The 23,497-nt window shown below is 41.0% G+C and overlaps 3 protein-coding genes across 12 annotated transcripts in view; 1 reads left to right on the plus strand and 2 right to left on the minus strand.

The window, feature by feature from the left end:
• Window positions 1–1,889, minus strand: part of Patronin (calmodulin-regulated spectrin-associated protein patronin) — a 58,079-nt gene extending 56,190 nt beyond the window's left edge. For all 8 annotated transcript variants that reach the window (XM_089072463.1, XM_089072465.1, XM_089072469.1 and 5 more), the window contains exon 1: window positions 1,250–1,889. The gene's annotated coding sequence lies outside the window, so the exon portion shown is untranslated. The remainder of the gene's footprint in view (window positions 1–1,249) is intronic.
• Window positions 1,890–2,900: 1,011 nt separating this feature from the next.
• Window positions 2,901–16,363, plus strand: Pka-R1 (protein kinase, cAMP-dependent, regulatory subunit type 1). 2 transcript variants are annotated; one of them, XM_011643116.2, is made up of 5 exons: window positions 2,901–3,087; window positions 13,317–13,626; window positions 13,719–13,985; window positions 14,156–14,359; window positions 14,637–16,363. In XM_011643116.2, exons 1-5 carry the CDS (start codon window positions 2,923–2,925, stop codon window positions 14,807–14,809), a joined length of 1,119 nt encoding a protein of 372 aa, XP_011641418.1. In that variant the 5' UTR covers window positions 2,901–2,922; the 3' UTR covers window positions 14,810–16,363. The 2 variants fall into 2 exon arrangements, with proteins under 2 accessions (XP_011641418.1, XP_011641419.1); XM_011643117.3 differs by lacking the exon at window positions 2,901–3,087 and adding an exon at window positions 8,851–9,235.
• On the minus strand, window positions 16,337–22,838 carry LOC105429885 (leukocyte receptor cluster member 8). 2 transcript variants are annotated; one of them, XM_089072470.1, is made up of 7 exons: window positions 22,602–22,838; window positions 22,213–22,366; window positions 20,945–21,405; window positions 19,391–20,598; window positions 18,967–19,300; window positions 18,670–18,877; window positions 16,337–18,005 (listed from the first exon to the last, which is right to left on the minus strand). In XM_089072470.1, exons 2-7 carry the CDS (start codon window positions 22,272–22,274, stop codon window positions 17,843–17,845), a joined length of 2,436 nt encoding a protein of 811 aa, XP_088928596.1. In that variant the 5' UTR covers window positions 22,275–22,366; window positions 22,602–22,838; the 3' UTR covers window positions 16,337–17,842. The 2 variants fall into 2 exon arrangements, with proteins under 2 accessions (XP_088928596.1, XP_011641417.2); XM_011643115.3 differs by having other exon boundaries at window positions 22,213–22,838.
• Window positions 22,839–23,497: the final 659 nt, after the last annotated feature.

The following is a 23,497-nucleotide window of genomic DNA, read 5'->3' on the forward strand; positions in this document are numbered from 1 at the left end:
AAACAATAACATTTTTTTTATTTTCTATGATAAATTATAAAAGTATACATTTCCTTGCCATGCTCTTTGAACTTCAGTTTATTACCTTCAAACAGGACACTTGATATAAATATGAAATGTTTCAAATGGACTGTAAATATATAATAAACAATTTTAACTAAAAAAATTTAAATTTGACATTTAGAACAATATTTAGAACATAAATATAGAACAAACGATATTCAAAACATAATTGGGCTTTACGTGTAACCTCAATTACCTCAATTAATTACTTATCAATAAAATCAAATTCTTTTCCTCAACCATTAATAATTTCACTTTTTTTTCTATACTGAAGTACAGTACATATTTCTTCGTCACATTCTCTAAACAGTTTGTCGCAAGTCAAAGGAGATAACCTCAAAACCAAAAGAAAACACAGAGTACCGAGCAACCGGACAATATGTAGAATACGTGATTCAGACTTTAGTTACTCCCGTGGCCGTTGTCGCGAACGCGCTTGCTCGACATCGTAATCCCGTCGTCGACGACGGCAAGAATCTATCCATTTCAGAGATCTTCGTCGACGATGGTGCCGGCGACGCGAAACGTCCTCGATCGAATATGCCCTCTTCTCGCTCTCCCCTTCTTCCCTTCCTTCCTCCCTCCCGATTCCCCTTCCGTTTTGCGACTTGACAACGTGAAGTAATGCCGGCGAAACGCGGCCAAAGGACACCGTCGCGAGAGAGAGCGAGAGAGCGAGAAAGAGAGAGAGAGAGAGAGAGAGAAATAAAAAGAGATAGAAAGAGAGAGAGCGAAAGAAGAAGACTCGTCCGCTATTTTCGTCGGAAATGGCAACCGCGAGTCTCGTCTCCTCTCTTTCTCTCCCGCACGCTCGTTCTCGAAAGAGCCTCGGCACCGCGGCGCGAAGCGACGCGTATCGATCTTTATGCGAGGAACAACCGGGCGACGACGAGAGCGAGATGGCACGGTCGAAACCGTCGATCGACCGTCATCGTCGTTGCACGGCTGATTCACGCAGCATTCGCGCACATAGTTGGGGACCCTATATACATACATACATACACATATATATATATATATATATATACATTACATACATCTATATATACACATCAAATATACATTTCCGCGCGCGCGCGCGCGCACAATGATATATCGCGTCTACTCGCGTGTTCGGCGAGATTAAGCGAGGAATGCGAGAGGCACACGAGACCCCGAGCACGGTCGCCGAAAAGGCGATGTGTACCTCTTTTCTCCTGCCGCTGCTTCTCTCACGAGACTGGCTCGGCCCTCCTTATGTTTCTCTTTCTCTCTCGCTGTTCCTCCCTCTGGGTCGTTTTCGCTCGAGACCCTCGCGAATGAGCTCCTGCAGAATATCCGGCCGCCCGGGTTCGTTGACAGCCGCCTTTAGATCCCGGCGTGTGAACGGGATTGCACGCACGGACGCGAGGTGTCCGCGAGAGTATCCTCGCGCATCGCCGAGAGGACCCGCGGCGGCGCACAGTTCCTCGGTTTCGCGGCGCGCCGAGTCTCCCGATTATTCGCACTCCCGCTCGGCCTCCTCCCAGAGAATCGTTCCGTCTGTCTGTCCGATCGACTGACCGACCGACCGTCCGTTATGGAGCGATCGTGCCCAACTTCGCTCCGCTTCGCCGTCGAAAGTCCGTCGCGGTCGCGTCGCGTCGCTTCGCAAGGCGAGGCGAGGCCGAGACGCGCCCGACGGATTCGCGAGCTGGGCTACCCCGTAACACCACACACACACCGCACGCACCTCTCTCTCCCTCTCAGCACGGAGATTCACCCGTTCGCAGGCAGCAGTACGCCGCACGCAGCACTCCACCGTCCATCGCGATACGCGCGATACGCGAGATGGTCGTTGCCGCGCACGATCCATCGAAGCGACCGATCGAGACGAGGCGGGACGCACTTCGATCTATCGAAGCCCGCGTAGCGACTCACGCGGCGGCGCGCATGCGCGACTCGATGCTCGATGCTGAACTGCATTCACGATGGTGCAATGTAGCGCGATTTTCGGATCTCTACACGAATATACAGAGTGTGCCAAAATTGTGAAAACGGTCAAACAGCTCGAAAACAAGGCATTTTTGAGAAAAATGTTTCAGATAAAAGTTGTAGGGCTTTAAAAGATCTACTTAATAGAGCGTATCAGTTTACATAACTGTAAATAATTATTTAAGTATTATAGACAATATATGACGTAAGATATGTATAAAATGATTTATTTAAAAGTTTTTAGAGAAAGCGATATGTATCAACATTTAAACTAATATAATAAAAATAATCGCCCGCACGCACGGGCGTGATTAACTTTAACTTTGATTTAATTTATTTTTATCTTGATTCTGAAAATTTGAAGAATAATATAAATGAACATATATATAGAGATTAACTTTAATCTTGACTCATCTTCAATTTGCCTTCCATCTTTTATCAATTCTAAAAATTAAAAAACTAACTAACCATTCAAGAAAATATATTTTCTTATATATTTGTATAAACCATACTTTTCTATACTTTTCTATACTATAATCCACCATCGAAGGCTAACTTCAATCGATTGAATTATCGATTCGCCCGCGATCGTACGAATAATTCAATTTCCATAGCTACAATAACAAGAGCATAACCGCGCATTTCTTATCACGTACAAACGTGAGAAATTCCTAAAATCATACTTGAATTTCTAGCATCAGAGCTGGATTCTCAATGGAACGCTTCGATGAGTCAGAATTGTATTAAAGTACAGCTTTCTTTGGAAATGAAATCTTTCGTCGAATCTTAGAATCTCGACCGAGATCGCGCGATTACGAACAGCCGCGGCTAACGGCAGCGGGAAGAGGGGAGAGGGGAGACGACGCAACGTATCGCCGATAAAGCGGCGCGCCGTGCATCATCAATATGGCGGCGAATCTCGAGGAGGAGCAGAGTTTACGCGAGTGCGAGGAATACGTGCAGAGACATAATATCCAACAGGTCCTGAAAGACTGTATAGTGCAACTGTGCGTGGGCCGGCCCGAGAACCCGATCTCCTTCCTGCGGGAGTACTTCCAGAAGCTGGAAAGGGTACGTAACCACCGCGGCCGTGCGCGGCCGCGATTAACCTGATCACGAGAGGGAAAGAGAGAGTGAGACAGAGAGAGAGATCACAGAGAGAGATGCGCCGCGAATTCTCATGGGAGCGACTTCTTCAGCGAAGAACAAGGTTTTATCCGGGATAAGTAACGTTGTTGCACGAATACGATGTCGAACTCTCGTGTCGACGAGGACATGACAGTGACGTGAATCGCGAATCTATAGCCAGGGTGTAACTGAAGTTGTTCCTCTAATGTTCATTTCCACCAATGTGGATTAACATTATTTTCAGTTTAATTCACTCTTTATCTTTTTCTAATTTTTAGTATTACAAGATGAAAAGTAAATTTAACCGAGATTATTAAAGTTAATCTCGGTCAAATATTGGTTCCTCTAATGTTTATTTTTGCCAGTGTATATTAATATTAATCTCACATAATTCACTCTTTTTCTAGTTCTTGGAACTAAAACGAGATGAAAAGTAAATTAAATCAAAATTAAAACTAATCTACATTAGTGGAAATAGACATAAATCGTGTCTTTCCAAACTGAATTACATTTCTACAAGGTTTCTTTAGAATTTGTGTGCATTGCACAACTCATTATTGAGCCTTGAGATAAGTCCTCTTCTAGAAATTAACTGAATTGTTCTTGAAGTCTCATGGCGATTATTAAATTTAAAGAAGGAGAAATTCTTTTCTCTCTTGACATGAAGGAAGCTGATGTTTATATAATAAAATGATTTGTAGGCAAACTAATGTACATTTATTGTACTTAAAATAAAATAGACATGCATTTGAAGTTTGACAGAAGCAAGATAGAAAATTTTAATTCAGCCGAGTGCAGAAACAGAAAACAAATACTCCAATTTTTCGCTCGTCATCCAACGAGTCATATCAGATTTGCTCTTTGCGAAATTAATCGCGTTGCTGATTTGATTATCGCGCGAACAATTGATTCACGCGGGAGAAACGTTATCAGGGTTCTTAGGTAAACATTATAATCGGGGGAGATACATTTTTCTCCGGAACGCGTCGTATTATCTCGACGTCAGAAATAACAGTCACGGCTCGTTAAAAATGAGAGAATTTTTGACAACGTTGCAACGTGATATTACATTCTGCATAAAATATTCAATTTATTGTTCCGCAAAATTGATTCCGCGTCGAAACAACATTTACCGACATTTATCGACCTATGACAGCGTCATGCAATCCCCACGTGACAAGTACTGTCTTCTATGGTCCATCCGTTGAACTAAAATGATCGATATGGCAGATAATCAATTTACCGACACGGATAATAAATTTAGATTATATCGTACAATGGACTCCGTTCTCCTCCTCCTCCTCTTTCGTCAAAATATTTTTCTATGTGGAATTTCTGGAACGAAAAGGCGAGCTGAATTAAATTAAAAAACTAACGTTAAAGCGTGAAAGATTAAAATTATATAAAAAAACATATTTGTTTATTTTTTTATGAGAAGCAGAACGCTGTCCTCGAGGATTCCGATTAATCGACAAGCCGTTCCTGTCCTTCGCTTAGATGTCTCAGTTCTTCATGATCAGACAGACGGAGATTTGCGAAAGAGTGACGTCCCGTAATCGAAATAACGTCAGTCAGCAAAACGTTCCGCGAGGAAACTGCATGACCGTGCCGGCGTGATCCTTGACAGAGTTTCCGTAGACCCCCCTCCCCCCCCCCCCCCGAGACCTTTCGTCACCGTTACCTTTCCCATTTAACGTTAGCGACGGCAATTACGTTAGCGGCAGTTCGTGCCGCCGTGCCACCCACGCGGTGCTGAGCGTGGTGCGCGTACGTTCGTGCGAGATCGAAGACTCGCAAGGCGGCCAGGATCGACGGTCGCTTAAAATAAACGGCGGCCGCCGCACGACGTTCTTCACGCGGAACCGTCCCTCGGAGCATCGCGGATGAAATCTGTGGTCCGATTTTTTTTTTTGGATATTGGATTGACCTAGCGCGCGGCACGATGCTTCGTACTCCCTCGTCGCGACGTTCAGCAACGCAGATTGCGTAGGCCGAAGGCCATTTCCGAGCTAGGAAGCATGATGAGGCAGCAATGAATATTTTGCTATTGCGAAAGGAATCTACAAGCAAATGAAATTCCATTTAGAATAATGTTTATTATCTATAATTTGAATTTTTTTCATACATAAACTTATTTATACTTAAACTTTAAACATACATAAAGTACATACATATATAAAGTATGAAAATAATTATATTAAATTAATGATTTAAAATGATTAAAAATGATGTATGTATATATATATATATATATATATATATATATATATATATATATATATCTAATTTCAACATTAATGTTGCAATAAACGATTTCTCTAGAAAAATTAATATAAATATAAAAATTAAATAATTTTTAAACTAATCAGAAAACAGCGCTCAACTTTTATATAGACAAAAAAGGAAAAAAAAATGGTTCGCATAATTTTTATGTTTTCTTAGATTTCTAAAATTGCTTTCTTAAATTCTTTTAATATTGACGTCGTGAATATTAAATATATATCATGAATAATCTTCGTGAAAGCAATCTCTCTCTCTCTCTTGACAGTTACGACATCTTCATTCGTATTCATTTATTTCTCTTGCAACGAGGAAAATGAGTTATGTTTATGTATTTCGTTATGTATTTCGTTTGAAATGTTTTTTTCTGAGATAAAGAAGTCTCAGATCTATCGAAAACATTTTGTTGGTAGGCCAGCAGGAATATATGTTAAGAAAATTTGTTAATAAAATATGATGACGGGAAATTGACTTAGGAAATGGAGCAAAATTCGCTATCTCGTAATTATTAACTATTTAAATACTACATTCCCTTTAAATAATAATTACGAAGTGACAAATTCCGCTACGTTCCTTCTAGTAATCGGCTGTCAGGACCATCTCACTCGCTGCGTAAAAAATATAAATTCTGCTGACGGAATCCGAGTTCAATGCGACCGTAGTTAAAGCCATCGTAGTATTCTATTGGCGTACTGTTAATATTTTGCCTAGCGGGATTTATTTGTCTCCATTCGAATAAATCGCCTGGGAGCAATCGTTTCCGTTCCCACAATACCGAAGAGATCCAGGATCACGCGAGGGTGTTTTCGATCGAGCGTCGCCGTGTCGCGCGCGTCAGTCAGCGTGACGGTGCAGCGACGCGCGCTGACGGTGCCGTCGAGCGGAAGGCGAAGACGCGCGCGGGACGGCGGATCATTGCCTCGCGTGTTTGCCTTCCGTGCTTATGCGGCGTACACGGCAAAAAGTGCACCCGAGAGGGAGAGAGAAAGACATGCATATGCACATGCTGGAGAGGAGAAGAGGAAAATCTTCTGTTCCTCGAGAACGGAAATCCCTTGGGAACGATGCAAAATGCGATGCACCTGCGGGAGAAATAATGATCGCGAAAAAAATCATGGAAAAGAGGACTGAAGGGCGCAAATATAGAAATATAGGGCAGGTGTCTACTCAAACCCGAAAAAAAAAAAAATTCTCTTACTTTCAAGGCATTTGTTAAAAAATTTCAGGTAAATAAAAATATTTTTTAATGTCTTACAAATAAATGTATATCTATTGTGTAAAGTCCATATAATATTTTCTTTTTATAAAAGTTTATAGATCATAAAATAAAACTAAGAATCACTCGAGTTTCAATAATTAAATTTGAAAAATTTTGTAAGGAACTATAAGGATTTTAAAGAATAAATATTTTATATTGCATAAAATTTTTAAATTTTATTTTCAAAAGCTGTAAACAAAAAATTATATAATGCAACCGATACAAAATTCAACTTTTATTAAAAAATTATTAAAATAAATATCCGTCTTCAACAAAACAAAGTTGCATCTAACGAAGTCATTGCTTCCAATGTCGAATATTGGATAAAGTCGTGCGTTCTCGTGTTTGAAATAAATATATTCACTGTTATCATTAAAAATTCAATAAAATCTCGATTATAATATATAAAGACAAAATGTTAGAAAAAGCAACTTCAAAAAAATTCCCCGATTTTTTAATAAATCTTGAGTATTTCTTGATTTTTTCAGGGAAACAAATTCCCTGAGGATTCCAGATTTTCCAAGTTTTTCCAAGCAGTAGACAGCCTGTAGAAGTTATGATACGAAATATAGAAGCGAACCGTAAGGAGAACATGAGATAAACAAGCGCACAAACAACCTGCGCTGTAAAGTAAAAGTATCTTCGCTGTTAAACCGCAAGCTGGAAATCAGCTGGACCGATTATAAATGAGACTGGATGATGAGTTGGATTATGCTTGCTGGAAAGAAATTGTTTCTTTTCAACCATTTGCTCGAGAGCCGTGCGGGCATGGTAGACTCGAAATTCTCTCGGGGAATTTATCATTAATTGCGGTAATGGCGGTCTTGTGTGAGATTTATTTACCTTAAATAACCAGACGAATTTTTTGCTTAGGTTTGCGTGGTCTCGTAAAAGCACTCTCTGTCGTATTCCGGCCGTAGAGGAAGAGCGTAATAAAAGAAAGCGGAAAAAGAAAAAGAAGGAGAACGACATGACATGCGAGAAGGGTGAGAGGGCTCGCGATTGTGTACGCGTGTATGTGTATGCGCGAGTGTGTGCGAAGGGGAGAGAGAGAGAGAGAGAGAGAGAGAGAGAGAGAGAGAGAGAGAGAGAGAGAGAACGCAGTATAGGGGCAGCTGATCTAAACATAGAGTACGCTCGAAATATAACGAGGCGCAACCTTAGAGTGAGGCAAGACAGAGGAGAAAAAGAGAAAAAGAGCGGGAAAGAGAAAGAGCGCGTTAAAAGCACGCTAGTCCGCAAAAATGCGGGATGCCGCGACCGAGAGAATCCAGCCGCCGTTCTTTCTGGGCGTCACGACGCCGATTATCCCTCGACGTCATCGCCAGGAATGGCGTCGTGGCGCCTCAAGTCACGACGATAAAATATTCAAATATCTCGATTTGACAATGCTTGGTATCGCGCGATACCGCGCGGCAATCTCAAGGATGAAAGATGCAAATCGTCATATCGACAAAAGCGAAAACAACAAGTAGAAAGACCGTAGGAGTGCAGTAAGAAGTAAGAAGTAAGAAGAAATACCAATACGGATTCAACGGATACAACGCTCGATAATAGGAATGAAATAAAATAACGTGCGAGCTAACGGGAAACCAAAGAAAAATGAAGTAATCACCACATTTATTATAAATCAATACACTCTATTTCAGACGTGGTTGCGGAATTAGCGTCTCGGTTTCTAATTTCTGACTCTTTAACCGCCGCTCCAGCTACGACATTGATAAAAACTTATACGCAGTGGGACGAGAAGTGGAAAGTAACGGTGTATCGCTGGAGCATGTTTTCTATACGAGACTACGTATTACGAGGCATCTGTAGTTTTACGAGTTGAGCTCTTGAAAAATGCCGTCATCATCGCCATCGCCACCTCCGCCGCTGCCGCCGCCGCCGCCACCGCCGCCGCTGTCGCCGTCGTCGTCGTCGTCGTCGTTGCTGCCACCGCGGATCGATCCACCATCAGGCCGCTTACATTCGCGCGTTAATGCAAGCGGAAGACCTTACTTACCGACTACCACGAGACAACATCTCGGCGGCACATCCATCCCGTCCCGGAATCGTCGGGCGGGCGCCGCGAGTCCGGCGGCGAGCGAGCAAGCGAGCATCAGCAGCATCAGCAGCAGCAGCAGCAGCAGCAGCAGCAGCAGTACGCGTACCGACGCTGTCGCGCCGACGGACGCATGGACGCGCGCGCGTGCTAGATCGCCTCCGACCTCTAATTGGATTCCGTCCGAGGCCTTATAAAATCGCGAAGCGGGCGGGAGAAGGAGAAGGAGGCGGACGACGACGGCGACGACGACAACAACGAAGACGCGAAGTCGCGTGTGCGACGACGGGACGACGTCGACGACGACGACGACGGCGGCGGTGGCGGCGGAGACGATCTCCTTTCCCGTGCGTCCGCGAGAATTCGCGAGATCGCCGACCTACGACACGCGTTGCCGCGAAAAGCGACTGTTTTGCAAGTGTTAACGTATCCGCGTAAAGCCGAGAAACACGGGGGAAGATAGAGAAAAAGAGAACGAAGGAGGAGGATCGAGAGGAATGATGAATAAGGTATGAGAGAGAGAGAGAGAAAGAGAAAGAGTGGAAGAACGAATGTGTCGGCCATAATCGTCCAAGTTACGCGCGTGTATATGATAATTGATCTCGAGCGATAGATCAATATAAATCGTCGAAGTTTAGTGTTTTAAACATCTGTATCTATTTCTATCTCGAAAGAAATTGACGATTATACGTTTCCTACACGGAAAGAACAATTTTGCTGTAAGATCTAAGAATTTGGCCAGATATTGAAAAATAATTTTATTGGATTATCAAAATTATTATGTGGGACATTTAAATATATATACGATAATATTGCAAATATTTTTTATATTGTAGCAACCAATTTGAACGTCCTACATATTTTTTGATAGTTCAATAAAATTATTTTCAGATCTATATCCAACAGAACTGTTCCTTCTGTGTAGAAATTGAAAAGAATGGAATTGAAAAAAGCGATTTTTTACGATTTGGCAAACTTTCAAGATTTTTAACTTCTTTATTTTTGATTTTCGTCTTTTGAATTTTTGGTATGGATTTTTATTTTCAATATTATTATGTAATTACTTAGAAAGCTCTTATAAAAGTTTGTCATACTTATATTTATAGGAAAAAATTACATAATTACCCGTGCAATTATTATGGAAAAAAGAAGAAAAGGTTTGACATTAAAAGTTACAAGTATAAACAGTAAATATATCAAGCTTTTTTTATTTGAAAAATTACGACAGCTAGTCTGTAGTCTAGTTTCATACCTTATAAAGATCCTCGTAAATGGCAACTGTCTTTTACTATGCCATTCGCGTCGGGGAGTCTTCTTCAACGAAAAAGTAATTTCCTAAGAGTATGATATTTACGCAGTCTTTTTACGTCACATCTTCAAATAGAAAGAAAAAGGGCACTTTTAAGAGGAAGGAAAATCAATATGAGGAATGTTCGTCAATCGGTCGTGGTTTCTATGACTTAAAGATTTTTTTTTACGATGCAATCTAAATTGTAAACTTTATACGTTTCCTATACCACACTAAATTTATGAGAATACCGTTTCTTCTTTACGTATATATTCGTTTAGTATTCGGACTCGTACTCGTTTTCTAGGAATACATTTTGTGGTCATCCTTGAGGTATTTTCGCTCGCGCACTCCGCGAAAAAGATATGAGCTTAAAAAACACTTGCGTCGAGATGACGAGAGTAAAATTCTCTTGTGCGTGCTCAAGGATTGTGCACGTGCATGCGTGCGGACCTGCGTGTGTGTGTGTGGGGGGGGGGGGTGTAGTACTTATGAGACGTAAGCCTATGGCCTATATATGTATATATACATACACTCATATATTACGTATACTTGTCATTGAGCAGATCGTATAAGATAGCATCTTGATGATTCCGACGACTTTGAGCAGAATCTAATACGACATGTTACGCACATACACGGAATAAATAATTTTGCTGAAGTATCTAAAAATTTGACTGGATATTGATTTGAAAATAATTTTATTGAACCATCAAAATAATTATCTAGAACTTCCAAATTGATTATTAAAATATCAAACATTTTTCTATTTTTATCATCACATTTAAATATCCTGCATAATTATTTTGCTCGCATAATATTACAATATTATTATAAATAATAATATTGTCCAACAAGTTATTTTCACAATTTGTATGTATGCAAATTTTTAGACATTTCAGCAAAATTGCCCTTTCCATGTAATTAAACACAGTTACATAAATAGTTTACATAGTTATTTACATGTGTTCAATGTAGATTAATCTTAATCTCGGTTTAATTACTTTCTATATAATCTTTCAATTTTGAGGATTAGAAAGAAATGAAGAGTAAATTAATTAATAAAGATTGATCCACATTGATCGGGACGAACATCATGCGATTGTGTAATTCCCGTATATTCTCAGGCTTATTTTGAACGATCGATGATTCGTCTCGGAACGGAGATCTTACGCGGAATTTTATGCCTCGGGTGTTATATGCCGTATCCAACGGAATTGCGGAATCGGAATTGTATCCGCGGAATTAGAACGTGTTCTATTTTTGCAGGCCGAAAGCGCGCCGGCTCGCGCCGGCCAGGTATGCGTAGTAAACTTACAGATTTAATAACTATGATCCACAATTCTGAGCTTCGGTTACGCACGTTGTTTGCGACAGAAGTGACATAATGCGGCTTTATTAAATTACTGCGTGCACAGATGCACGCAGCCTGCGATAATAATAAACTACGTAACGGTCTTGAAAATAGAAAGACAAAGGGAAATCGATTTAATTACGCATTTATGAATTTACTACTGTTATAATTATAGCATAATATTTTTATTTGATCTATAATTTATATGTCGGCGAATCGATCGCGGTAAATTTTAGATGGTGTCCTGCGCAGATCATCCATAAAATGAATTTAAATGTAAACAGCCGATTTTGGAGGATATGATTTCGTTCGACGTCTGTTGAATTATTCCGATAAATGGAATCCTACTTTTCTATTTTTAATGCACAACAGGCACCATGTCGGACGCCTAGACGCGTCTTTGCCGACGAGGATTTATCGGATCGTTAATTTTTATGGACTCATTAGGAGCCACGTTATGTTGAACGATAATTAGCAAATCGCGATCAAGTCTTCCGATTCATAATTGTCATTCGACGAACAGACTTGTGTCACCGCATAATTTATTTTGAAATTAAACCTAAAACTCGTGGCTCTTATCAAGAGCATCAAATAACGTTTCAGTGAAGATATTTCTGCAGAAATCAAAAATTAATTGCAAAAAGTCCAAAGGAGATTCAAGAGAAAATAAAAAAAATCATCCTGCATTTTTTCTTCAGGATTCCAGCATCAATTTTTTGTTTTTTTTTTTTTTTTATAAATGATCGGATAACAGTTTAAGCGTGTCTTGATTTTGACCAAGATTTTTATTAAAACGCAAATTTGTTAAAGGGACATGTTTTCTTCTTTTTATTTGCTTACACGCGACTTATGAGCGCTCATAAATGTCACGCTCGGGACGCGTTTCCCGGCTCGTAAGACCCCGAAATAGATGCGATCGCGGTGGGACTCCTCGTACGCGAGTAACGTTAGCGTGCACCGGCGTATTATCACGGCAATTAAAGGCTGCGAATTGCGCTGATTTGAATATACTCGTTAGCGCGATGCACCACGCCGACGAGGCTCACCACGAAGAGAGCCGGCGCGTTCGTGCGTGAAAACGCCAACTGACCTATGGCATTATTCGCTTACCTCTCTCACTCCGCCGGTGTGCATCGTATACATAAGCGATGGTAACATGAGGTTTTATCCAAAGACCTACATAATTTATAATTTCACGGTAATTATGTGCGTGATAGCCGTGGCGAGGCGAAGCCCGGCCACGAGGGTCGCGCGTTCGTGGCTAATGAATTATTAATTTGCGTTCCCGCTTTTTTTTTTTTTTTTTTTTTTTTTTTTTTTTTTTTTTTTTTTTTTTTAGCAATTTTGCGCCACGCGAACACCGACGAAATTCCGAACGTGCATTAACACGATGACCTTAACATATTGCTCCGATTTTCTCGAACCGATAGCACGTGACGATCTTTTTTTTTTTTTTCGCAACTAATTCTAGATTGGCAATATGTATCTTAGTGCGCGTAATTAAAGAAAGAAAGAGGATTATTAAAGATATTGGACGTGTTAATTTATTGTGTGGCATTCTGCACTGCCAAGACGGCTTTCTGTATTATTTATCAGGCCAATCGATAACCGATTCTCGTAAGAATACGTCGTTATATCGGTGTTTTCTTCTGTATTAATTAGCTCTATCAATTATGGCTGAGGAGCTTCCCTTCTCGTCGAGCTAATCTTTCAGAATTAAGGATACACTGATTGATCTTGTCGAAAGAAATTGAATCGAGTAGATTGATATACGCATAATTAATATACTTTTTAAGAGTTCCGTTATGAAATTCAGATTAAGTGACGACAATTTTTAATCGCTTACATTTCAAAGATCAACCGCAGTTATTGACATTGTGGTCAAAGATCTACTATGCTTGTAATGTTAACTAACTAACTAACTAACTAACGTTTTATTTATGTACAGGAACAGGCTCACGATGCCAAGCAACAGATCGCCACGAGTCCTGAAGACACGGAGGACATGCCCGCGGGGCAGCAGGGCCCGCAGGTGCCGCGGCGGCGGGGCGGAATCTCGGCGGAGCCGGTCTCCGAGGAGGACGCCACCAGCTATGTCAAGAAGGTCGTACCTAAGGATTATAAAACCATGGCTGCCCTGAGTAAGGCCATCGCCAAGAACGTGCTGTTCGCGCACTTAGACGAGAACGAGCGCTCCGACATATTTGATGCGATGTTCCCCGTGACCTTTTTGCCCGGCGAGGCGATCATTCGTCAAGGTGTGTGTGGTTCATGAAGCGTATCCGTTTTGTCTTGTATTTGTCATTGATCTGTGAAATGAACGGGCGAATAATTGGTATAATTTTTCCAGGCGACGAGGGTGACAATTTCTACGTAATCGATCAAGGAGAAGTCGAGATATTTGTCAACGGCGAGCTGGCAACGACGATCGGCGAGGGTGGAAGCTTCGGCGAGCTCGCGTTAATCTACGGAACGCCGCGCGCCGCCACGGTCAGAGCGAAGACCGATGTAAAACTTTGGGGCATCGACAGGGACTCCTATCGCAGAATCCTCATGGGCTCCACTATAAGAAAAAGGAAAATGTACGAGGAGTTCTTGTCCAGAGTCTCCATTTTGGGTAAGTGCATGTAAATCAATCGGAATGTCTTCTATTTAGAATTCTAACGATAATGTTTTCTTGCTACCTAGAATACTCCAATTGATTAAGTTGATAGAAATCTTTAAGGATATTAAATGGACAGAGAGATGAAATGAAGCTGTTATTTTATTGTATTATTCTTTTTGCAGAATCCTTGGATAAATGGGAAAGACTCACAGTAGCAGACGCTCTGGAGCCGGTGGCGTTTGACGACGGGGAAACGATAGTCCGACAGGGCGAACCGGGTGAAGATTTTTATATAATCGTCGAGGGAACGGCGGTGGTTCTTCAGCAACGCTCGGAAGGCGACGAACCCGCGGAGGTCGGCCGTTTAGGACCATCCGATTACTTCGGTAATATAAAATTCATGTGACAGTCGATAACAAATTTTCATGAAAAATTGTTTACAAAATGAAAAAATTAGCATGTATAATTGTGTCAACAACGAGATATTCAAGTATATTCTAGAGAAACTAGAGAAACAAAATTTACGATTTTGTTCTGATAATCAATGATAACGTTAAAATAATCTAATGTGTCAATCTAAAATTTATTAAATATATAGTTTTTAATCAATTTTACATGAAGATTGAAAGGGCTCGTTTAACGGCAAGAACTTTTTTTATACAGGGGAAATTGCGTTGCTGCTGGACAGGCCCCGAGCGGCAACTGTAGTGGCCAGGGGTCCGTTGAAGTGTGTGAAACTGGATCGGGCACGGTTCGAGCGGGTCTTAGGTCCGTGCGCCGACATTCTGAAACGCAACATCACCCAATATAACAGCTTTGTATCCCTCTCCGTATAAACGGACACTGTTTCCTCCACATCCTCCCCCCTCTTCCTTCTCTGATCCCAACAGCGCTGCCGATCATCCTAGGCTTCATTTCCACCGAGGACTACGTTATTTCGCCGTACCATAGTTAAATCTTTTTTTATTTGATTATTATTTAAGTGAATTAATGTACTACGTCAGCTATCAATCATCTCAGATGTGTACACGTATACACACATACACACAGACGGTATCGTTAGAGAGACGCTGTTAATATATTTACCGTAAGGCTATTTACGCACTGTGTAGCTCGCGACTCGATGCCAACGCGCACGCGAATTCATATTGACGTTGATCTCTTCCGCGCGATCTGTTCCTACTCGTGTGATTTTCATGTACACGAGATTATTAATCCGTTAACGCCCGTACTTTTTCGAAGGGTTGAGAATCTAATTAAAAAAAAAAAAAAAGGAAAAAAAGATTTATCATTGAGATTGGAAAAACAACAAAACCGTACATAGCGGTAATAATTAAGAGAGCAAGTTCAACTTGCCAGAACATGTCCCTTCTCGCTCGAGGACGTTAACGGGTTAATTCGGTTAATGGCACGTTGTATACTGTTCCAAGTGTACGATAGAGATCTTTAAGCGAAGCTGATAGATGCATCTTGACGCGGTTTATAACCGCATCTCGACACGAAGTCTACGTCGAAGACGTAAACACTATTAAGCTCGTGTTATTACATAAACCCGTGATCAAACCACGTTAAACTAATCGAAAGCCATTTTAAAGCTTCTGTTACATTAGAAGCGAAAAAGATTGTACGACTTCTCTCCTCTCACTCCTATTCGATAGAATAAAACTGGTAAAATATACAGATCTTTCTGCAATCTCTCTGCATTCATAAATATGTCTACATACATTATGAATTTAAGCAAAGATGAATTTTATGATCGATTAAACTTTGCGATTTTTAATTTACGAATCAAAATCTCAGCGAATTTTACAAATTTTACAAATTTATTCTATCGAAAGAAAGTGATGAAGTGTAAAAAGGCTAACTTGTTTCAGTGTAACATTGTATGTAAAATACACGTACAAGTTTTCGCTTTTGATGTGAATTAATATAGCTACAATGACGAGCCAGCAACCGTAAATATTATCCATCAGTGAGAAGATCAGCGTTAAAAAAATGATGTTTTCTCGTTTACTGTTACATATTTTAAATGTTCTATGTTGTCTTATGGATTGTTAAATTATTTAACATTTAAATTATTTTATCTACCGATACCGAATCGGTATATATATATATATATATATATATATATATATATATAAATACATATATATATATAATATAATTAGCAACGACAACGCGTAAATGTCGGTCGCGATTTGCAATTGCGAACGTGAAGAAACCCAATGTCGACCGTGGTATTTATTATCAAGCGAAGCATCGTCGAGGCGAAGTCGTGGCAGAACGAGTCGCAATCTATGTCTCCTCTAAAAGTGCGCTAGATTTATAGTACGACGCGAGACAAAAAATGAGGTACAACGTCAGAAAATTAAATAATTTATTATGCACAACATCGTATTCGGAGCAAGTATTTTACAATGAATCATTTTTTTTTCCCTTTCCGAATCCGTGTAATGCGGTTGGTGCACCTTTCATCCGAGCGCGCGTGTATGAACGTGAGAGAACCAAGAAGCAGCTTGACCACCTGGAGAATCTAATGAGAAAAGGAAATAAAGATCGAAAGATCGTCGTCCCGCGCGCGACACATGGATACATTAAAATAAATTATAAAATCACTCGGCACACGACGAGAACCGACGATGATGCGCCGCTCGTCGCGTGTGATATGCAGCAACAGACTGTCCTCTCCTTGTGATCTTCGGTCTTCTATTTTCGTCCTCAACTCAGGTGTCTTCAATGTCGTGGTTCATCCACGCAAGTAACAATATTTCGGGAATCAATTCTATCATTCTTCCTTCTTCTCTGCGCCTCATCCACCCATTATCTTCGAGCTTATCCGGGAAGTAACACTCATTGCGACCAGGAATGCTGTATTAATCGTTGATCGAGAAGAGCGTTTCTCGGGCACAAGCTGCATAAATATAGCGATAGCAGTCTTCTTAAACACAATTTATATCTCTGAATCCGTGGAATTTTTTTGGATCAAAATTCTCATCCGCGTTCTCCTTGAAACATTTCTCTTTTCAAAAAGAGAAAAGCTTGCGTTGCGACTCAGCTGGGCAGCTAACTGGGTTGTTTTCGTGTAGTAATATTTAAAAGAACATTTGGAAAATCGATCGAGCACTGTGGCAGTGAATCGTATGTGTGCATCATGCTACGAACGATTGAAAAAGAGAGAGCAACTTAATCGTCTCGTCGACGAATCGTCTCGAGTCGAGAACGAACGAAAGATGGACTTTTTTTTTCTTATGCGAAGACTGTAGATTGTACCGTTTGCATAGTGAATATGATCCTCGACGAGTTATAACGAACTTTTTTCTCATCTAATCTTTTTTAGTGAGGTAGCGTCGAATGAACGAAAACTATCCGTCCTGATTTTTGTACGATTTCCAGGAGCCCCCAGCGAGGGATCCATCATATACGTCCTCTTGCGATTATACAAGTGCGCGCGGGGAAACCGAATGAAGGAGCGTGTATATACAAATTCACAGTCGAAGCTGTAGTCGAAGTCCCAAGCTTTCGATTTTGCGCCCGACGTAAAACTGCGCCATCGCCGTGGGACGATGGTTTGAAGATTGTTTGCGAGAGGTAGAGCCGGCACGTGGGGCTTCCGAGAGCGAGGGAATTTTATAAAAACATGCGTACCCCAGGCGGAATGTAACAATCTATCTAAGTATATATATATATATGCATATGCATCACATAAGCGCACGTATGCTAGAGACATATGCATATACACATAATACAATACACGTAAGATTTATATGTATACGCGTGTATGTATATAAATGTGTAGCCCTTCTTTTTCACGTGTTACGTTATCTTCCGCCGCGAGGGGTAAAAGTAGGACAGTAGAGCGGCGTTGCCTTCTACCAACCACCTAGACTACCACTGCTTGCCTTGCAGTCGATTTGCTGTCGAGCGAGATCAGCGTAAACCAAACCGAACTCGCTTATAAATTCATAAAACTTGTCCAAAGAATCAAAGGCCAATTCCGCTACGACGAAATGAACCGCCAAATTTTGCCGGTAGCTAAACAGCACAAGAAATGCAGACGTTAGATAATGGGCGTATATGGTGATGTGGTAGGAAGTACATAAAACAGAGAAAACAACAATTTAATATTCAATTAACTTTCGGCTACGATGTCCTGTAACAGAAATCTGCAATTATAATTTGTGGTCCATGTTTCTCCATAGGAATCATTTGTTAAAACATGGCGCTGGAATTGAATTAGATATTTAGGAAAATCAACTTGATAAAAGTATACCAACTGAACTTTGATATACTTTCTCCGTGATCAAACATGATTTAGCAAGGAACTTTTCCTTGGAAAGTAAATGCAATAATACTAGAAAAAAAATGTACGCTTGCATTTACCGAAAAAAACAAGACTATTCTCTAAATTTTTTGAAAATGAAATTTTCATCTCGAAATCAATTTTAAAGGGTTGTATACTTTGTATCGTATTATTTTAACGATAATATAATAACAGATTCGCGTGTTTAATTCATTAATCTATCAGTGATTATTAATTGAATGAAGCAAAGTTTCAAAGCAAAATTAAAGTCAATATTATCTAAAATCAATATTCATTATTTTTACCAGTATGAAACATATACAACCCCTCGATAAAAGTAAAGATAATTTCATAAAACAATAATTACACATGAATACATATCCAGATAATACGTACGACTTTATCATGAATTTCAATGCCTTCTTTCGCTCTCTCGCGACAAACCAATCCATCAAAAAGGCAGACATACGTGGTGCCGTTCTATACAATTTGAAGAAAGCATGGAAGTTACCCAACCACCACGCCGAGCGTATTTTTAACGCATGTGCTATGCATTCATCGTTTTTATCTTCTGCCGAAAGTGCAGCTAAAATTGTCGTTAAGTCTGAAATGGAAAATATTACAAAATATTTTAATAATGTAATCAGGAAAAATGATTGCGCTCTTTTTGCGTTATTAATTTTCGTTACGAACCTTGGGTATTCTTCGTGAAGATATAATAGAGAATTCGATACGCAATGAATTCACATCGATTCTCGCCACCGAGATCCTGATATAGCATTTTCAACTGCGTCTGACACTGATTGAATTCTTCGTGGTCACCGCGTTCTAAAGCTACACGGGCGTGAGTTTCGTATACATGAACTGTAAACGCGTCCCTGATACCTTGCACGGTAAGATCTTGCCGGATGGATTTTAATTGATCACAAGCGTATCTGTAGTCCTGATCGGCTAGCCAACGTTTCTTGACGTGGGCCAAAGAATTTTGAAGTACACTTACCGGTCGAATTGCAGACGGAGCAGGAGCCTGCAATAATATCATATAATTTCATTAGAAATCGGTAATCACCGATAAATTTCTATCCATTATTGAAGATAATTTTAAATATTCACGTACCGACGTGAGACGCAAGTAAGGTTTCTCTAGATCCTTGCACGTGCCGACGATGTGGAGTCCAGTAAAGTCGAAATCTGCATTTGAGTCATCTCTAATAACGACGCTGCTGATAGACGTCCTGGAAATGCCGCCATTGAATCTGGCAGCACGCTGCTGCAGCTTCTCCTTGGTACCCAGCTCGTCCACGTTGCCTGTAGCTAAACCAAATTCGGAATAGAAATGTGATTTAGCTTGCTTAGCCTTCTTGGACTTCTTGTTGCCGTGATTTGCCTTGTTGCGCCCGGACTTTTTCGCTTTCGGCGCCTTGTAATCGTGCTCCCGATCGCTAATGTTTGATGACGAGGACGTGCTGCGCCTGTTGTATCTCCGCGATGGCGGACTACGTGTACGCGAACGCGTCGATCTCGACCTCGAGCGTGACCTCGACCGCGACCGCGACCGGGATCGCGATCTCGATTTGGATCTTGATCTTGATCTCGATCTAGACCTCGATCTCGACCTCGTCCTTGACCGCCTGCTGTGTGTCACAGAGAGACGCGCGCCAAGCCGAGCCCCGAGCGAGCTAGAGAGCCCGGGCTTGCGCAGGCCTCCCTGTGCATTGACCAGTGGGCTCGCCAGAGGATTCGCCAGTTTTAATGCCGGCTTTTGAGGTTTGATCGTCATGGTCATACGTTCGCTGTGGATGCTGGGTAGAGGCTCCTTATCCCAGTCCTTCAACCAGAGCGAACCGTCGTTCGCGGCACGCGTGATCTTGCCCTTCAATATGATTTCAACCTGATCCTTATCAACCGCTGTCTTACATTTCTCATAGCATCGATTCACGTAGTTCTTCAAACTCTCGGGCCAGTCCCCAACCGGATTATGGTTGATGGAAGGAATAGCACCGGTACTAGGAGTCGTATTAGCAGCTGTGGTGACCGGCACGACAGGACCAGGTGGCTCCTCGCTCGGCGGCGGAGGAGCCACTGGTTCGCATTGTGCGGGAGGTAACGGTGGTAATTCCGCGGGTTTTCCAACATTAGGTCCATTAGGCATAAAAGAACCGGTAGCTGAAGGGTTTCCCTGAAAGCTATTGTTGAATTGAGCTGCTAAATTTTTGTTCCGCTTACGTTTTTTCTTCGCAGCGCCGCTATTGCCGGATGGCGTATATCCTAGACCTGTTTTCTTATTTGGTAAATTGAAACGTATCGCATTCTGTCCATTGTATTCTGAAAAAAAAAACAAGTCTCACCTTAATGTTGGTATGTCTAAACTATGTATTATAGAGACGAAGCGTGTCTGTCGAGAAAAGCAAACACATAATATGAATCCTATTATGATGATATCAACAAACTTTCAAAACAAAGGACATTATAGAACATTCTTCAATTCGTTATCTGTTATTTCATATATATATATTCAATTAATTCAAAATATTCTTTTCTGTAAAAAATTCATTACAAAATTTATTTGGAAAAATATTTAAAAATATTGCTATACATTCAACTTCTTCAACAGTGATTTCTTCGCTTATCTCTATTATTATAGTTTATCGTTAAAAAAATAAAAACTTACGAGAATTATCATTGTGCATTCCATTCCAGTTACCATAGGGGAACGAATTGTACATTAGGCCTGAATAAGCCATCGGCTGTTGTTGCATATGATTGTTATGTTGTTGATTCGGAACTGTTGGTGGTGGACCAGGTGGTAGTGGTGGAAGATCAGATTCATCATCCAAAGGCATCGGAGTACCCGGTATTGGAGGTTGCTGATGTAACTGCTGTTTTGTCTGGTTGTTCCCCTGCTGTTGTTGTTGCTGCTGCTGCTGTTGCTGCTGCTGCTGATGTTGTTGCTGCTGATGTTGCTGCTGCTGTGGCTGTTGATGCTGCTGTTGATGCTGCTGTTGATGCTGCTGCTGATGTTGTTGCATCTGCTGAGGATTAAAATGTTGACCATATCCTGGCATCATGTGATAATAATTAAACATCTGTCCTTGATGTGGCACACCTTGATACCCTGGGCCATACATTTGCCTGCAAGCAAAGATTACAAGACTTATCGTTTACAAATGTAACTCCAATTTATAACAATTTCAAGCATTGCCAGATAACCTGAGACTTTGTTACGGATATTGAATATATATAGAATTCCCAAATTGTCACAAATAATAATTCGAACATCAACAAAAACAATTACAACGCAATACCTAAACAATTATTGCGACAATTATTATAATATAAATAGCAATATACACTATAATATTATAATACAGTGTACGGAATGCCAACGATATCAAAATCGATTAGAACAAAATCCTGATCGATCGAATTTGTTCCAAGAACTGAATTACCACGAACTCATTTGCGTTCATATATAGGATGATTCATCTCGGTTCACAGACATTGCGCATTCTCTCAAACAGTCCGCGGTATTAATCCCGCATTAATCCTATTCCAGACAGAGGTTGGCATCTCGTTAGAAAAACCTTCATTTGTTTCAAGTCTCGTCTAAACTCCAGATTCTGGAGAATGGAAAAAAAAATTCGAATCCTGATGACGCGACTCCGACGCTCTCGACTTCTGATGACACTCGATATCGAGCGTCCTATATATAATAATAAGATAGACGCGTATATCGAATTTCTCGCGTTAGATTCGCCAGAAAGATAGGAACGAGCGAGCTGAGGGAGTTTCGCTCCGGAATTTTAAAGCGAAATTAACTGCCAAGCGAGGCCAACGTTGGCGGACGCAGCAGCTTCGCTTTCGCGAGAGGTCGTCACGAAATGGCCGATTCCGTTGTCTCCGTGCAACGCATCTTGGCATCTTAACGACGCAACTCACCCCGGATACGGTGGAAACATGTGCATATTGTTTGGCGGGTATTGCCACGTCATATTCGCCATCGGAGCCGCTCCGATCGGTGGCTGCTGCTGTTGCTGCTGCGGATGAAACGGTGGCTGCTGCTGCTTCTTCTTCTGCGACAACGCCTCGCCTTCTGACATATCGTGGAATAAAAAAATATCAGAATCGCTCGGAGATGGCCGCCTCCCCCTCCCGACTCGTGGCGCGTAGCGGATCGCGATCTCGCCGTCGAGCTACCGCGAACCGTGAGTAGAATCCGCGATAGAGGACGCGTGCGCGCGTGCACGTACTCGAGAGAGAGGAAAAGGGAAAGAGAGAGAGAGAGAGAGAGAGAAAGAGAGAGAGAGAGAGAGAAAGAAAAGAGAAACCAATGTAGGATTCACTCGGAGAAACTCGTCACACTTGAGAATTCTTTTGTTTCGTTTATCGCGCGTTCTCGACTTCAGGGTCCCTCGAAACGCTCTACGTTTTCTACGCACGACGACGCGTGAACATGAGCATTCACGACGTGCTACGATAGCCGAAATCCGGAATGACGGACGAAACGGAGTCCGCAGTCCGCAATCATGACGCACGGAGTAGCACGGAGCGGAACGGAGACAAAATTACAGCGCACTTCAGGCCGCGGCCAGCGCCATCTAGTTTTTCCCCATTTTAAACGGTTCGCGGCCGACTTTCCTGTATTTTTTTATTTCTAACGCAATGTTTATTAATTTAATCTTGGTTTATAATTTACTTCGCTTTCTAATTTTTCATTTCTATAAATATAGATTAATTAAAATGTAAAATTGTATATGCTTATTTTACATATAATAACATATGAAAAATTTGTTACCATATTCATTTTCAATGTAGATTAATTTCAATTTAACTTATTAATTCTTTTTATTAATTCTTTAGAGTTAAAAAAAAATGTAAGTTAAACCGAGAGTTTGATTTGAACTTGTGCGCCAATTTCGCATATCCTCTAGTATCCTCCTGCCAAATATGGTCCCCTAATATAATGAACGCCAATCAGCCACGAAATTCGAATTTGTAACTCACTTCAGTCCGACACGCCTAGGATTTCCTCCTCCAAAAGGCGCGAATTTCAAATCAATATCCAATCGTAATAACCTCTTGTTGAAACGTATTCTCCTAATAAATTTGACGATTTTTCGAGTAATGTAGTCAAATTCTCTATGCCGAACTAATCACGTAATCTTTTCCTATAGCTAAATTTGAAATTGAAGAAGCTCAGGCGTGATTTAAAACTTAAATCATT

Source organism: Pogonomyrmex barbatus, unplaced genomic scaffold (genome assembly GCF_055798465.1).
Source record: "Pogonomyrmex barbatus isolate J1 unplaced genomic scaffold, ASM5579846v1 scaffold13, whole genome shotgun sequence".
NCBI lineage: Eukaryota > Metazoa > Arthropoda > Insecta > Hymenoptera > Formicidae > Pogonomyrmex > Pogonomyrmex barbatus.

Excerpts from the sequence above, each read along its gene's own strand:
- LOC105429885 (XM_011643115.3), bottom strand. The coding sequence starts at position 22,373 with ATGTCAGAAGGCGAGGCGTTGTCGCAGAAGAAGAAGCAGCAGCAGCCA. Across the intron at positions 21,406-22,212 it reads ATGTTTCCACCGTATCCGGG|GCAAATGTATGGCCCAGGGT; the intron begins GTGAGTTGCGTC and ends CTTTGCTTGCAG. Across the intron at positions 18,006-18,669 it reads TTGAAATTCATGATAAAGTC|CTACCGGCAAAATTTGGCGG; the intron begins GTACGTATTATC and ends TGTGCTGTTTAG.
- Pka-R1 (XM_011643116.2), top strand. The coding sequence starts at position 2,923 with ATGGCGGCGAATCTCGAGGAGGAGCAGAGTTTACGCGAGTGCGAGGAA. Across the intron at positions 3,088-13,316 it reads ACTTCCAGAAGCTGGAAAGG|GAACAGGCTCACGATGCCAA; the intron begins GTACGTAACCAC and ends ATTTATGTACAG. Across the intron at positions 14,360-14,636 it reads AGGACCATCCGATTACTTCG|GGGAAATTGCGTTGCTGCTG; the intron begins GTAATATAAAAT and ends TTTTTTATACAG.